The sequence below is a fragment of the Populus nigra genome, chromosome 6, assembly GCF_951802175.1.
Source record: "Populus nigra chromosome 6, ddPopNigr1.1, whole genome shotgun sequence".
Lineage (NCBI taxonomy): Eukaryota > Viridiplantae > Streptophyta > Magnoliopsida > Malpighiales > Salicaceae > Populus > Populus nigra.
Window position 1 is genome coordinate 22,580,634 of NC_084857.1, and position 13,908 is coordinate 22,594,541.

The 13,908-nt window shown below is 34.4% G+C and overlaps 1 protein-coding gene and 1 non-coding gene across 4 annotated transcripts; both read right to left on the minus strand.

Moving 5' to 3' along the window:
* Nucleotides 1–376: 376 nt before the first annotated feature.
* Nucleotides 377–4,512, minus strand: LOC133697267 (two-component response regulator ARR2-like). Of its 3 annotated transcripts, none has more exons than XM_062119731.1 (6): nt 4,084–4,512; nt 3,485–3,637; nt 2,999–3,382; nt 2,538–2,614; nt 1,204–2,388; nt 377–1,093 (listed from the first exon to the last, which is right to left on the minus strand). In XM_062119731.1, the coding sequence occupies exons 1-6, from the start codon at nt 4,238–4,240 to the stop codon at nt 1,010–1,012; spliced, it is 2,040 nt and encodes a 679-aa protein (XP_061975715.1). In that variant the 5' UTR covers nt 4,241–4,512; the 3' UTR covers nt 377–1,009. The 3 variants fall into 3 exon arrangements, with proteins under 3 accessions (XP_061975715.1, XP_061975716.1, XP_061975714.1); XM_062119732.1 differs by having other exon boundaries at nt 377–1,084; nt 4,084–4,511; XM_062119730.1 differs by having other exon boundaries at nt 377–1,096; nt 4,084–4,510.
* An 8,908-nt stretch (nt 4,513–13,420) lies between these two features.
* On the minus strand, nt 13,421–13,494 carry TRNAT-AGU (transfer RNA threonine (anticodon AGU)). The gene has a single exon. It is a non-coding gene; the product is annotated as a tRNA-Thr (tRNA).
* Nucleotides 13,495–13,908: the final 414 nt, after the last annotated feature.

Below are 13,908 nucleotides of genomic sequence, written 5' to 3' on the forward strand. Positions count from 1 at the left end.
TTTCTCAACCAATGAGCCACCTTTTCTTGTACCTAGAAACATGAGGCAACTTTATTAATAGAGAATATCTAGGTTGGCACATGACAGCATCACTGGTGCTATTTATCCCACAAACTGATTTATATCCCCCCTCCGTCTATTTCTTGTCTCCTTCAGTCTCACATGCTCCCTAAATGCATTCTAGCAAATGATGGTGAAAAAGTTCCTGCATCCTAAATGCAGAGCTCTCTACATTTTACAGCTTGTGCATACTCGTCGAAGAATCCTACTAATCCAGAATGCTGGCTGTTACTTGCAACAAACGCTCACGCTCCATGCAACGTCAAATAGCACATCACAAAATTGAGGTTTCATTATGAAATTGCAGATCAAGAGAGATGAAAACGAGGACCTCCTAAAATTACTAGAAAAATCCAGGGAAAGACATACTCAGACTTGTGTCTAGAGCAATCAAATAGAATATGTACATCAAGGTCAATCCCTTAATTAATAAATATAAATAAAAAAACAAGGAGTTGAAAACAAAATCAAACTTGATCTATTATTAGAGTTAGAAAGGTTCCTAGAATTCTGCAGATGTCTAAGAAGTTGATTCCAACTTTCCACAACCCAAGCCACCGAAAACTTCGCACGAGCACCCTATAATGAGTTGCTTCTTGCTGGCTTTTCCAATGAAATGCAGACAAAACTTGGCAGGTAAGCCTTTGCATGCCATGCAATTGTATCTTATGAGCTTCCCAATTTTCTTCCATTTGGAATTTATCCACCTCGACTTCCATTTGCCTGAATTTTTTTAATGTTCCAAACTGAAACAGCAAGAACATGATAATCACAAGAGAAATGTGGCTAAGAGAAACCAAACAATCCTTTCTGTTTTTTTTTTTTCTAACAAAACACTGACTTGAATTGCCACCCTCAAGTTGCACAGAGAGAAATCAAATTCATCTGTAGCAGCAGATATGTACATTAGAAACTGCAATAGCTAAGAGAACCGAGCACGGGGTATGTCCTACACAGGAATATTATCCAGGGAATACCCATCGAAGTCGAATTCAATTTCAGCTGGTCCAATGCCTGCCTGCTGCTGCTGCTGCTGCTGCAAAGGAAGAAAAATTGGCACAAATTATTAGAAACCTTGGTAATTGAAATCAAAGGCAACTTTCCAAAACCCAACATAAAATTAATGTGGAAACAGAAACCAACTTGTTTGAGAAGCGCACTCATGAGATCTTCCTGACCAAACTGTTCATTAAAGAGGGTAGTTTGAAGGTTTGCATCAGGGACTCTTTCAGTCTTAACTCTCACTAAATTCTCGGCAAAAAAGGTGTTGAGAGGTTGTCCGAGACTTTGTGCATTCACATGGCCCGTTGCATCTCCTGCTGAAAATATTGGCTTGCTGACAGCAGATACATTCCTGCCCTGTCCATTACTTTGGCTAGAAGAGAAGCCCTGATGAGCTAAAACTGATGATGCCACATCGACATTGCTTTGCAGAGAGTTGGATTGCTGAGAACCATTGAAGGCCATGCCTACATTCTGCAACTCCCAATCATGGGATCTATGGTGTTGCAAGTCACTAAAAATATCATAACTTGGCATGATGAATCCTCCAGGTCCTTTCATTTCTGAGCTAATATCTTCGGGAAATGTCCCCTTGGATGTGAGACTAGGCACCCCAGGAGCACTTCCAAGAGCAAAACTAGTGGCTGTCAATTCAGCTGTGGTGTTCAAGGGGAAATTCAACGTTGGAGATGATTGTGAAACTGGATTGAATCCTGTTCCTCTGCCATTTTCAGCTAATCCATTTCTTGCCAAGACCCCACTGGCAATTGCATTAGTTACAATAGGCTGCCCTATGGACGATGGGAGTCTGGGAACTTGGCTGCTGGTAGTTTCATTTAGTATCTGGCCCCTAGACTGCTGTTGAGACATCTGCATCAGCAAAGAACCACTCTGACCACTCTGGTCTCCATGGGCATTGAGTTGCATATTCATGCTCCCAAGGGACTGAGCTGAATGGGCTAGCTGCTTCGGCTCCATTGTGGTTGGGATTCCATGAAGTAAGTTTATTTGCTTACCATTGTTCACATGTTGCTGTTGCCCCTCCCCAAATCTTAATTTTGGGTTTTCAAAGCTGAAAAGGTTCCTCTGATCAACAATTGGCATGGGCATTCTAGGCTTTGCTGTTGATCGACCAAGTCCGGCTGCTTGCAGTGTGGCGAGACTTTGTGCAGGGATTTGACCAGCAGCAGCAAGAGTTTGAAGGTCAAGCCCATTAAGCGAGGACAATGGACCATATGTTGCTTCTTGTGGGCTGATAAAAGAGTTGCCCATACCGCTCTGGTTCTGTGAAACCCCACTTAACCTTCTAAGATACAAGCGATATTTCTGCACCATATAGTTGGATAGTGAGCAAATTTGGGTGGCAAAGTGTCACAAGAGGTGTGTATGAATTAACCTAGAACAGAAAAAATAATAGAAACATATACATCGTATTCTACATTAAACATTCCATGCTAAGCAAATATGTTCCATACCTGGAGGTGGCTGGCAACATTTTCTCTGGTGAGCCCAGGAACATTCATCAACTCCAGAATTTTCTTGGGAACTGCCTCTGCATCAACAGAAGAAAAATAACATATAAGAGGGCAGAAATATTGGGAGTAAATGTACATAGTCCAATAGAGACAACTATGAAGGTGTAAGGTTCAAGCTAACGTCAAATTACATTCGAATGACAGGATTGAATGGTAAAAAAATATCAAGGCACAGCATAGAGATCTGTAAGTGATGCAAATGTAAGATAAATCTAGTCAACACTACGAGCTGATGGTGAGCAAAAAGGCAACCAGGAAGCATGTTTATTGCTTACACATCCACCAAGATTGTTCTAATATCCACCGAATGCTTCTCTAAACACAAGGTGCTGCATTTTGGTGCTTGTAAATTAGGAAGTATAACGGTATTAGCTATTGAAAGAAATGGTTAGGATACTTACTGTCAATTCCTAGTTGATTAACTGCTGCAACAAACTGTTGGTGAAGTTCAACTGACCAAACCACACGTGGTTTCTTTAATGTGGATGTATCATCCCTCTCGTCTGCTTCTTCTTCCTCATCTTTTCTCCTCTTTGAGTTTTTCCAACTTCCTTCGTTTGCAGAGGATGAGTAATCTGCATCTTCAGATTGTTTCTGCTGCCTATCTCCTCCCTCTTCTACACTCCCTGATTGCTCCAAATCCTTCCACTCGTTCTTTCTCTTCCGAACCACGTGCTGCCATATGTTCTTAAGTGCCTCAATGCGAATCGGTTTAATCAGGTAATCACAAGCACCATGAGTTACACCTTTCATGACCACATTTTTCCCATCATCAGCTGACATCACTGCACAGTTCATAAATTATGCACCAGACATCACATTAATGTTAGCTCTTTAACAAGAAAGATCATTAAATCCATCTGAAGCAACTGCGAAAGGAAACTTACTGATAACAGGCAGATCCATCTCTAGCCCAATAAGCTCGAGAAGTTTAAATCCATCCATATCTGGCATGTGGACATCACTTATAACAATATCGTACCCGTTTCTGTTCTCTCGAAGTAAAGACAACGCAATCTCTGCTCGGTTACACTTTGTGACTGAAAATTCCCACACAGACCAAATCAATCAATCAATCAATTTACACAAACAAAAATGTCTTTTAACACACATCCACAGACCTCAACGGGAGCTTACCAATCAGTGACCAAGAGGAAAGCATCAGACATCACAAATTCAAACAAATCTCCAAGACAAGAAGAGTAATAACATCCAAATTCCTATAAATCTTAAACCGAATTTAGAACTCCAATTCATTACATAATCATAGCACAGATGTGACACCACCCCTGGAATCTCAACACTGCCACATAACTTCACAAGCAAAATCACTAAAGGAACAGAAGAAATGACCAATTATATGTCACACAAATCATAACACACCCAAAATGAAACCCAATTCATGTGTTGAGCATAAAAATCAACAAATTCAAGGAAACTATACTTGATCTTTGGAAGTATAATTCACATAAATCTCCATAAATACCTTCATAAAGGCAGGTCCTAAGCATCTTCTCCAAGATCAAAAGACATGTTGGATCATCATCAACAACCAACACACGTAACCCTGCCGGGAACTGATCTGAAACACCACCAGAACTAGCCGTTGACATTGATCCTTTACAGTAACCGAGATTCAACATGGCTGCAAACAAAAACTTTGATGTCCAAACCCAGCAACTAAACAAAAGAGAGACACTACTAAATTCACATGTTTGAAAGACTTCAACTTTCCATAAAAGAGTCAAAAACTAAAAGAACCCAGTCGAGATACACGAGAATTTGAAGGAAAGAAGGGAAGTTTTGGATTATTAGAAGAGAGACAGAAAAAGGGAAAAAAATATTGATAATTATAAAAGAGACATGTAGCTTCAGCTTCTTCAATTGAAGCTCTAAAAATCTCTGCTTTCTTTCAGTATTAATAATTTATTATTTTAAGTAAGGATTATTTTATTCAAAAGTGGGTCAGTCCTTGAAGAGTGGATCCAGCTCACTCCTGAAGTTAACTAACTCCACCGCGTATCTAAATCTACTCTAACAGAAAACCCCTAACGTTAAAAGTTTTTTTACTGTTGTTCTGTAGCATGTTTGTGTTGCTGTCTTTGCTTTTTTCACTTCTTCTTCGTAGGTTTTTGTTTCTACCCGTGGACAAAACTTCTCTTCTTTGATGGGTCAAATTTTGTTGCACGAATTTGAAAGTCTGTTGCAAATGTTGGTGCATTCGGGTTTAGTTGAAACAAAATGGACTTATCCATGGTTTATCCATCTTTTAAATTTCAAATTTCAAGTCAAGATTACAAGATATTTTAGTGGATAATCACTTGTTTTGGTGGTTATTTAGTAAATTATATTTTTATCCCTTCAGACAAATATATTTCTTTTGTATTTTATTCGAGTATACTATCTAGAACTCAACATTGAACTAAGAAATAGAGTCAAAGACAAAGGAGAAATGCAGTAAATTTTAAAAAGGCAGCCACTTGAAAACAAAAACTCAACATTTTGTTTCCTCTGTAGTGGTACAAATGCCATTAATGTGTTTGGGATGTCTTCTTTATACTTGAATCCAAGAGTGTTTAATTAATTTGGGGATGTCTTCTACATAAAGGCAGCCACTTCATGAATGTACTATCAGTTACATTTGTTGCCTCATCATGCCATTGAATTACCTGTAGAAACATGTAACCAATTCAAGGATGTTCGCTTATTAAATTGTAAATTACACGACCCTTTACTCGAGTCTCTAATTTCATTTTCTAAGCATGATTTGATTTACTTGCTAAGCTTGCTAGCTCCAATATAAATTACATCTTTCTATGCATACAAGAAGAGAAAGGGGGGGCATGTTGAGCCTATTTTTTTATGAAGACTCTCTCATGCACGCACAAGCTGGTGATATTTTTATGTTACAAAGCAATGTATGGCACGGCAGCAGCCACTTGCGTTGTGGGGTGGTTTAGGCTTCCACTTTCAAGTTCCGAGAGTGGCCATCTCCTTTGTCACTTTTTCCTTTTTTATGTTTTCTTCGAACAAAAGCTCTCTGCTATTTGTCATTCTTTCTTTTGGTAAAAACAACCAACTGGTCCTCACTGATTCCCGTGACAGCATCACAAAAACGCAACTCATGAAAACACGTAAACCAGTCCAACATATTTCCTTGAGTACATTTTATTCCCTATAATTTTAGAATTATTTCATTTCAACCTTTATAGCTGAATATTCTTCAATGCTAATCCTAATCAAAAGCTCTGATCATGTTACTCTCTACCGTTAAGTTATCATAGATAACGTATTTTTTTTTAATAAAAAAAAAATTCATCTCCTTTTGATCTCCTAAAACATTGTACTTTGATTTTCTCTTAGATAAACAAGTTCTAAGCCCAAAAAGAGATTGCATATCAGCCGAGTAATTCTGATCATATTAGCAAGCAAGAAAGCAGAAATTAAACCCAAAAATAATTACCGTTTAATTTAGGAAGCCATTGTCTACCTCCATCCAGAATGTTAAGTTCCTGGTTATAATTTCTCATTATTGAAAGGGAAAAACAAAAGAACATGTAGCCTTATTGATAGCAATCACTTTTTTTTCTTTGATTAACGTGGATGTTCGGGTCAGCTTGCGCGCATCTCGACTAATTCTACTTGTCCTGAAGTTAACGATCATGTAAGACTCTGGTAGCTATAATATTAATAATCACGAGACTCGAATTTAAGATCACAGGAAAAACAAACCTTTTAATTCCAAGTTTTTATCACTGTAATACCTACTAGAAGATTTCTTTTTTGTTTTCTTATCATATGATGCTGTGTTGGGCATCTCAATAAGATTACAGAATGTTTTTGGTTTTATCCAGTGTTTTTTGTGTTTACATGGTAAAAAAATAGATAGCTTGCTTTTTCACTGCAAGAAAAGCCGTGACCTCGCTACTAAAGGAGGGCAGACTGCAGATGTATATTCTCTGAGACCTTTTTTTTTATCTTTTACGATGAATATATATATATATAGATGTTAATGTCATTCACTTTGATCGCCACCGTGAAAACTGTGATGATTTTTCAAATTTAATATAATGTATTGACACCCCTTGCTTGAAGCCTCAGAGCCCAATAAAAAACCCGAGCAAGCAGATTAAAGCAACTGTTTGAGGGTTTTTAGCTTTTTTGGTGCAAGGGAGATGATGCTTTCAAGGGAAATCGAATATTATTTGTGTGGTAACTGCGCAGCATTATCCTTCACGCTCGCATTAAATTATGATTTGCGCGACACGCTCTTATGATAGCTTACGCTTTCCTGGTAGGTTTCAGGTGATTGGACCCTCGACACGTGGCATCTCATTGAAGTTGGAGAAAAGGCCCTTCCATCTCCTTTGCCATCATCCCTTTTGAACGGCGAGTTCCAACCTGGATTTTGATAGTCTGCACAATGTCTTTCTCCGCTGGATAATAACAGAACTCAACACCGGCTGTGGTGGTCATCTACAGATCACCTCAGTGCCCTTCTGCAAAAAAGAAGAAAATAACTTCCGGTAAAGTTAGTCATTTTCCGGCTATCCATTCCTTCCCCTCTGCAACAAACAAGGTCGAGGGCCTTCATTGCATGTGCCAAGCACATGATCCCCAACTCTATAATAATTTGATGGGATAGCTTCATGCGGTGATGTTGCCATTCCCTTAATTTACCCTGATCTCATGTAGTGAAGACTCGTTGAATTCTTGCGATTCCTTTAATTCTAATAAAAAATTGCTTCTTTTTTTTTTTATACAAGTTGCAATAAGAACATGGTACAACATTAAATTAAAATCTTTACTCCATCTTCTTACAAACTCTTTCTTCAAGTCAATTTTTTTTTTTAAATCAATTTGTAAATTCATATTTTAAAAATAATTCAAGTCTCATTTTAAATAATCTTTTTTAAATAATACCCTTTACATCATTTTAATGATGATAATAATGCATTTATAAGAAAATAATAAATCTTATTAAACATTAATGATAAGATTTAAATCCAGAAACTAAGTGCCGATTGAGTTTTATTTTGCTTAACCAGTAGTGGAGGCGAAGAGCCAGCTAGGCTAGGCCAAGATGAATGAGCTAAGAGTTGAAAAGGGAGGGACCCATCAAACCCACTTTCAACTGGTCCGCATCAGCCGACGGTGACGTGTGTTAGGCGATCTTGAACTCACAATCAAATGGACACGTGGTGATGTCCTTAGTGCTGAAGTGGGTCCCGGGGAGGGAAAAAGCCAATATATTATTACTTACGGAGTTTGGACCTCAATTGGAGGAAGGGAGAGGGGCCCACACATGAGCCCTTCTAAACTCAAAACCCCATAGCGGTGAAAAGGGATCTGGGACCCACTCTGTGGTGTACGTGCACGCCTCATACTCACATATCTTGTCCTTGTGTTGACCTGGCTATAAAATACATACAGGGCTGCGAGGGGGAGGGAGAGAGAGAGAGTTAGGTTAGACACTATTCGTTTTTGTATTTTAATAAAAAAATTATTTTTTAAAATTTATTATTTTTTTTAAATATTGATATTATAAACACATTTTTTTAAAAAAAAATATTTAAAAATATTTAATATTTTAAAAAACAACCACTATTATAATAATAAATTCAAAACACCTATCTTAATATTTTTGGGTGACAAGATTAGATAATGAAAATTTCTTTATATATATATATATATATATATATATATATATAATTAAATCCTCAATAGCGATTTGGAAGCTATTTTTATTTTCAACTGGAACGACGAGTTTCAATATTGATTCGAAATCTCGCTTCAGAATTAATATTATAAATTTTATGTATATGTTTACATGTATTTAATATTTTTGATAAATTCATTAATTTGTTGTTGTACATATATAATGCTTAATTACTTAACTAAATAAATATTTACCATGTGTAATATTATTAAACTAATACCTATATGTGCGTGTGTGTGTGGCATTAATAATATAAGAAATATTAAGAATGTTTTAAAGATATTCAAGATCACTTAAGAACGTAAAGAGGGTGTTATTATTTGATTATAAACATATAAAATTTGCCTGCATATCAAGTAATTAATAAGATCTAATAAAGATTATAAATAATTAATTTGGATCAATATTTAATGTAAACAATATCACAAGTACGTACTAATGAAAGATTTTAAAAAAATCATTATTTAATTATATATTGACTAGCTAGTGGAATAAAATGGCCACACCGAAGTGCTAGAGAGTACTGTTCCAGTCCGTTATGGTTTTGGATCATCTTGCAGTATATAAAATAAGATTTTAAATAGCATGAAACGAATGAATAATATCATCATGTCGGACGGGAAGTGATTTTTTTTTTAATTGTCTAGAGGTGTACGTAATTAATAATCTACTTTGGAAAGGGAACAAAATAAAGAACGACTGCTGATCATATCTTGTAGCTGTAGGATGAGGAGCGAAAGCTGAATTAAACCAATTAAATTAGTTTACTAATTATTCTTTTTCACTCGGTGTACGTAAGAGTAGCATATATAGTACGTACGTAGTGCAATAACACGTACGTACAGCGTGTGTAGATTGTATAATTAATAATAAAACTACAATGTCTACGAATTCAAATGGCATTTGTTTCGTCCTTGTATCCCCAAAAATCTCATGAATTTATTATTGCCATTGAGCTGCCCTTTTTTCATAATAAAAGATCGAAGAAAACTAATATATCGATAGATATTTGGCTCTGCGACGTCTAGGTCTGGGATATATCAGCTGGCATGTATAGAACATATATATTGTGGACGATCGAGGAGTCATGAAGGATTAGTTACGAATGGTTGCTTTCCAAGATTCAACTCCATTTATAGCTAGGAAGGTTGAGATGTTTCAATAAGACAAGCTGGGGGGGAGATGGATAATTGAGCAGGTGGGAGTGGAAGGCCTTGCTCCTCGACATCCATCCAACTAGAAGAAATCTCTCTCTCAATCATGACAATAATTGAAGCGAAGCTCGGAGCTGCATCCATAGCTGTTTTATAATAAAAAAAGGGGTGTGTACTAGGTGGAATTAGATCCACATATGGCTGCTTTGCCAGGCTTGCAAGATAGTGAGTGGGCCCAGCCAATTTGACAGTCGGTGTGGTCTGTGTACTGACCAAGGACCACCAAGAATGTAATCAGACTGTAATCCTCATGGCTATATCGATTTTACCAAAGAAGAGATCGATACCTTACAAGTTGGTGCATGCATATATGATTCGTGCCCACTGCGGCCCTATCATTGATTCCTGAGTCCTGTCTCTACGGAAGGATTTTGTTTCATTAGCTCATGCGTGTAATGGATCCTCCTAGACACCATTCTTGGAATTGCATTTGATGTGCTCTTTTTATTATTGTTGTTATTCTTATAAATGGATGCCTGGCGATCTTGACTCTGCAAGACTCGATCCCTTTATATATAAAATTCAATTAATTCTTGAGGCCTTGAGCTAGCTAATATTCTCCACATATGCCTGCCAACATAAACCCACTCTACTTTCAAAAGCTTTTGAGGTCAAGAGACTCCTTTTAGTCTCTCTTAAACACTAAATATTAACAAAATTGCAAAGAATATATATATATAGAAGATATATAGTTAATTCGAATGGTCTCGAATCCTGTTAGAATCCCAAAACAATCATACAAAATTATATGTTTTGTTTCAAATGATTTTTTAAAGGGTTCTTGATTTATTTTAACTGTCAAATCAAGCAGGGAAGTAATACTTGCAAGAACATGGTAGTCCAGAGATAAAATCTATTAAGTTGAAGTGCCACTACTGTATCACACATAATGCTACGTACTACTGTATTTGCTTCACAAGTGTTTAATTATTCAGATTGAAGTGCTAGTCATGAATGATTGAAATTTCTTATTGAATTGTACGATAAGAGAAAACATGGATCATCCAATAAATTGTTTTGGGAAATGTTTTCTTTAAAAAATACATAATAATCAAAAAATACATAATAATAAAAAAATACATAAAATGGAAAAGACTAATTAATTAGCGATGGGGTTTATTATAAAACTAATTAATTGCTTAATTAAATATTAAAAAAATATATTTGAAGTGACACAAATATAGCTTTGATAATTTTGGTGGTAAAGAGATTTGTTACTATTTATTTTTTTAAAAAAAACAACATGCAAACATATCTTTTTGGAAAAAGGCTTATAATAGTTTAAATAGATCCCTTATTGACATAATCCAATAAGGAAAAGAAAACTTCAAGTAGATAGGAAAAATAAAAGGTAAAAATCTAATATTAACTAGAAAAAAAAAACACTAAAATTGAAAAAAAAAACATAATTTGTTGGGTTTGATTTGAGAACCTTCCTATACTTTATAAATTAAAACTTGTAGAACTTGTTATCAAAATTTAAGCTCAGTCCAATAATCAAATAAAAATTATATCCATTCTTTTATTAAAAAAAAAATTGTTTGATATGTTTAGACCTCATCTGCTAGTTATTTTGTTCATTCAAATACTCGAGAACCTCTGTATTATTTTCTTGATTCTCAAATGTTCAAATTTTAGGGCCAATTCTTATAAAGATTTATTAAATTTTTTTGAAGGCAATATAGGGGATATTTATTTAAAAACAAACTTACTTTGGATTAACAAACAAAAAGTTAAAATATTATTAAAAAAAACATTGATTTTGGTTGTAATTTTTGAAAAGATAGAAGGATCTTTTTATACGAGTTAAATAGATGGTTGGAAAGGAGAAATAAGGAAGCATGATTATTAAATCACACCCTGTTAATTTAATATATTTTGTAGTCAATCGGTTTATTACATGTGATATTATTATATTCATGTAAATATATATTTATTATTAATAAATGCTTAATTTATCTTTAATATTCATATAATATTATATTAATAAATCTAGAGTAAAGATAAAGTTCATGGGACAAAAATGCTTTACAAAAAAAATTATAAAATTATTATAATTATGATATTCTTATTGCACCAAAGCATTGTTCCTAAAATGTTTCTGGTCGATACTCTCTTAAATACTGAATATTCATTAGAGTCGTAAAGACTGGTACAAATTATGTTTTTTTATATGAAAGGAAGCAGTTGTTCTCATAAGCTGAGGTATGAAAAATACCTAGATCTAATATGTAGATATTTGTTATAAGATATGCACACTAAACTGGCCCATATGAGAATTTTTTATGAATAAATCACCAATGTCTATGGAAAGGCTCACGTGACGGTTGTATAAGTGATCCTTAGACTTGACATCACTAAGTCATCTTATATAGAGAATTTTTTGATATTGTTATATGTTATCTTAATTGAGATAACAAAAGGGCAGACATTTAGTGGAGCTTGAACTATATGAAGGTACTTGAGTGGTCAAGAAAGGATTCATCATCTTAGATGAATTAGAGCAAATATTTCATATGTTCTCAAATAATATTGATTGAGAAATCATTGGCTAAGGTGGAATGAAATTTGAAAAGGGTTTCAAATCTTATTCACACAATCAATGACTATTATGTAAAGAACAAACATGATTTAACATGAGAGACATACTCCATACTTTAATGATAAATCAGAACATTATAGATAAAAAGATATTAATTACAGTGAAAACCTAGTCACTGCAAGGTTAAGTCAAACTACTAATGACTTTTCTAATATTTAGGAGATTATGACACGCATTGTTAGACGATGCACCTGATCTTCAAACATAAATTAATTAATTGTTGAATTAATAATAAATTAAATTGTTTAATTTATTTAATTATAATTTATATTTGGACCAACATATTAGAACCTGATGGGTCACACACATTAAGAACCATTAGTAAGAAACTAAATTGAAATATTTAAATTAAGTATAATTTAATTAAAATATATTTTAGAAATTAAGAACTCGATTATAATTAATACAAGGATTATATTTCTAGACCTAGAAAAATCAAGTAAGGATTTAATTGAGTTAATTTCTTAAATACTCCTAAATTAATACATGCATATTGTTTAGGGGGAAGATTGATATTTTATCAATTTATAGGGTTTTTTAGATTTTCTATAAATTATAAGCTATGCCCTTTTTTTTTTTTAAGGAGTGGTTGTTTGTTAGATAAAAAAACTACGTAAATATAATATTAGAGCTAACACTATAGGCATAATAATCCTTCTTTTCTAAATAGAAATTTAGAAGATTTCTCATGAGTGATTCGTGTGAATTACCATTAGAGACCGGACAATTAAATGCCTTATAATTTACGAAAACTCAACATTTAAGGAATTATTCAAAACAAAAAAATAATTAAATTTTCAAGTAATAAATATCTAAAAAATTCTAAATATATCTAATAAAATTCTAAAAACTTCCAAATAATTTTATTTCATAGCATTGAAAGCATTTATGATAATTTTTTTAGGAACTCAAAACACCCATAATTGGATAGTACAGACCAGTCTCCTTCCATCGTGAAAGTGAAAAGGGCAAAAACTGTGGTCGCTTGCTATCCCAGAGGTCAATCGATAATGTGGATGCTTCCAAATGCTGAATCAGAGCCCATTGCTGCAGGTGGCCGCAAAAAGAACTACTCCCTCTCTCATCATTAGCCCATTAAACCGGACCTAGAACTGGTGTTCCACAATCTATCCAGGGTTTGAGAATCGACCAAACTCAATCTAAACATGACATAGTCTAAATCTTAATTCTTCTAAGCAGCTAATAATACCAGTTATATGCATTCTTTCCTCATCTCCAGGGTAAAATAACGAGAGGGAAAAACAGAAGATATATAATTGATTAGCCATGCTCTCGTTGAGAGTCGAACTCAAGACCTCCCGCTTACTAAACGGGTGCTCTAACCAACTGAGCTACGAGAGCCTACCTGTTAATCGTCTTCCCCCAACTACTACCTTTCTGACAATACCTCAAATCGAGTCTGATCGCTAAATATGCATGCTAAATGCTACTAAATATATTTTATTTATATTAAAAATTGTCTCAAAGAATGAATTGGAAAGAGTTTTCAAATAAAAAAAGGGAAATAAATGATCATCTCATAACTAGAAATAATTTAATAATGTCATATTTACTATTTAGAAAATAAGTCATTTATTTTAATTCCTGAGACAGTATACGTAATAACTAGTTAGAAAATATAATAAGACAATTAACATTTACTGTCTAAACTTGTCTAATTAACTAAATAGCTAATTAACTAAAATAAGTCATTTATAACTATCTAGGTGGTGGTCCAGTGGTAAAAGTTTGGGACCAAGAGATTTACTCCCTTTA

What these genes read in the sequence shown, in the direction of transcription:
- LOC133697267 (XM_062119730.1), bottom strand. Translation starts at nt 4,240, where the DNA reads ATGTTGAATCTCGGTTACTGTAAAGGATCAATGTCAACGGCTAGTTCT. An exon ending in GATGGATCTGCCTGTTATCA is followed by an intron (nt 3,383 to 3,484) that starts GTAAGTTTCCTT and finishes TGAACTGTGCAG; the next exon opens with TGATGTCAGCTGATGATGGG. An exon ending in TGAGTGCGCTTCTCAAACAA is followed by an intron (nt 1,097 to 1,203) that starts GTTGGTTTCTGT and finishes CTTCCTTTGCAG; the next exon opens with CAGCAGCAGCAGCAGCAGGC.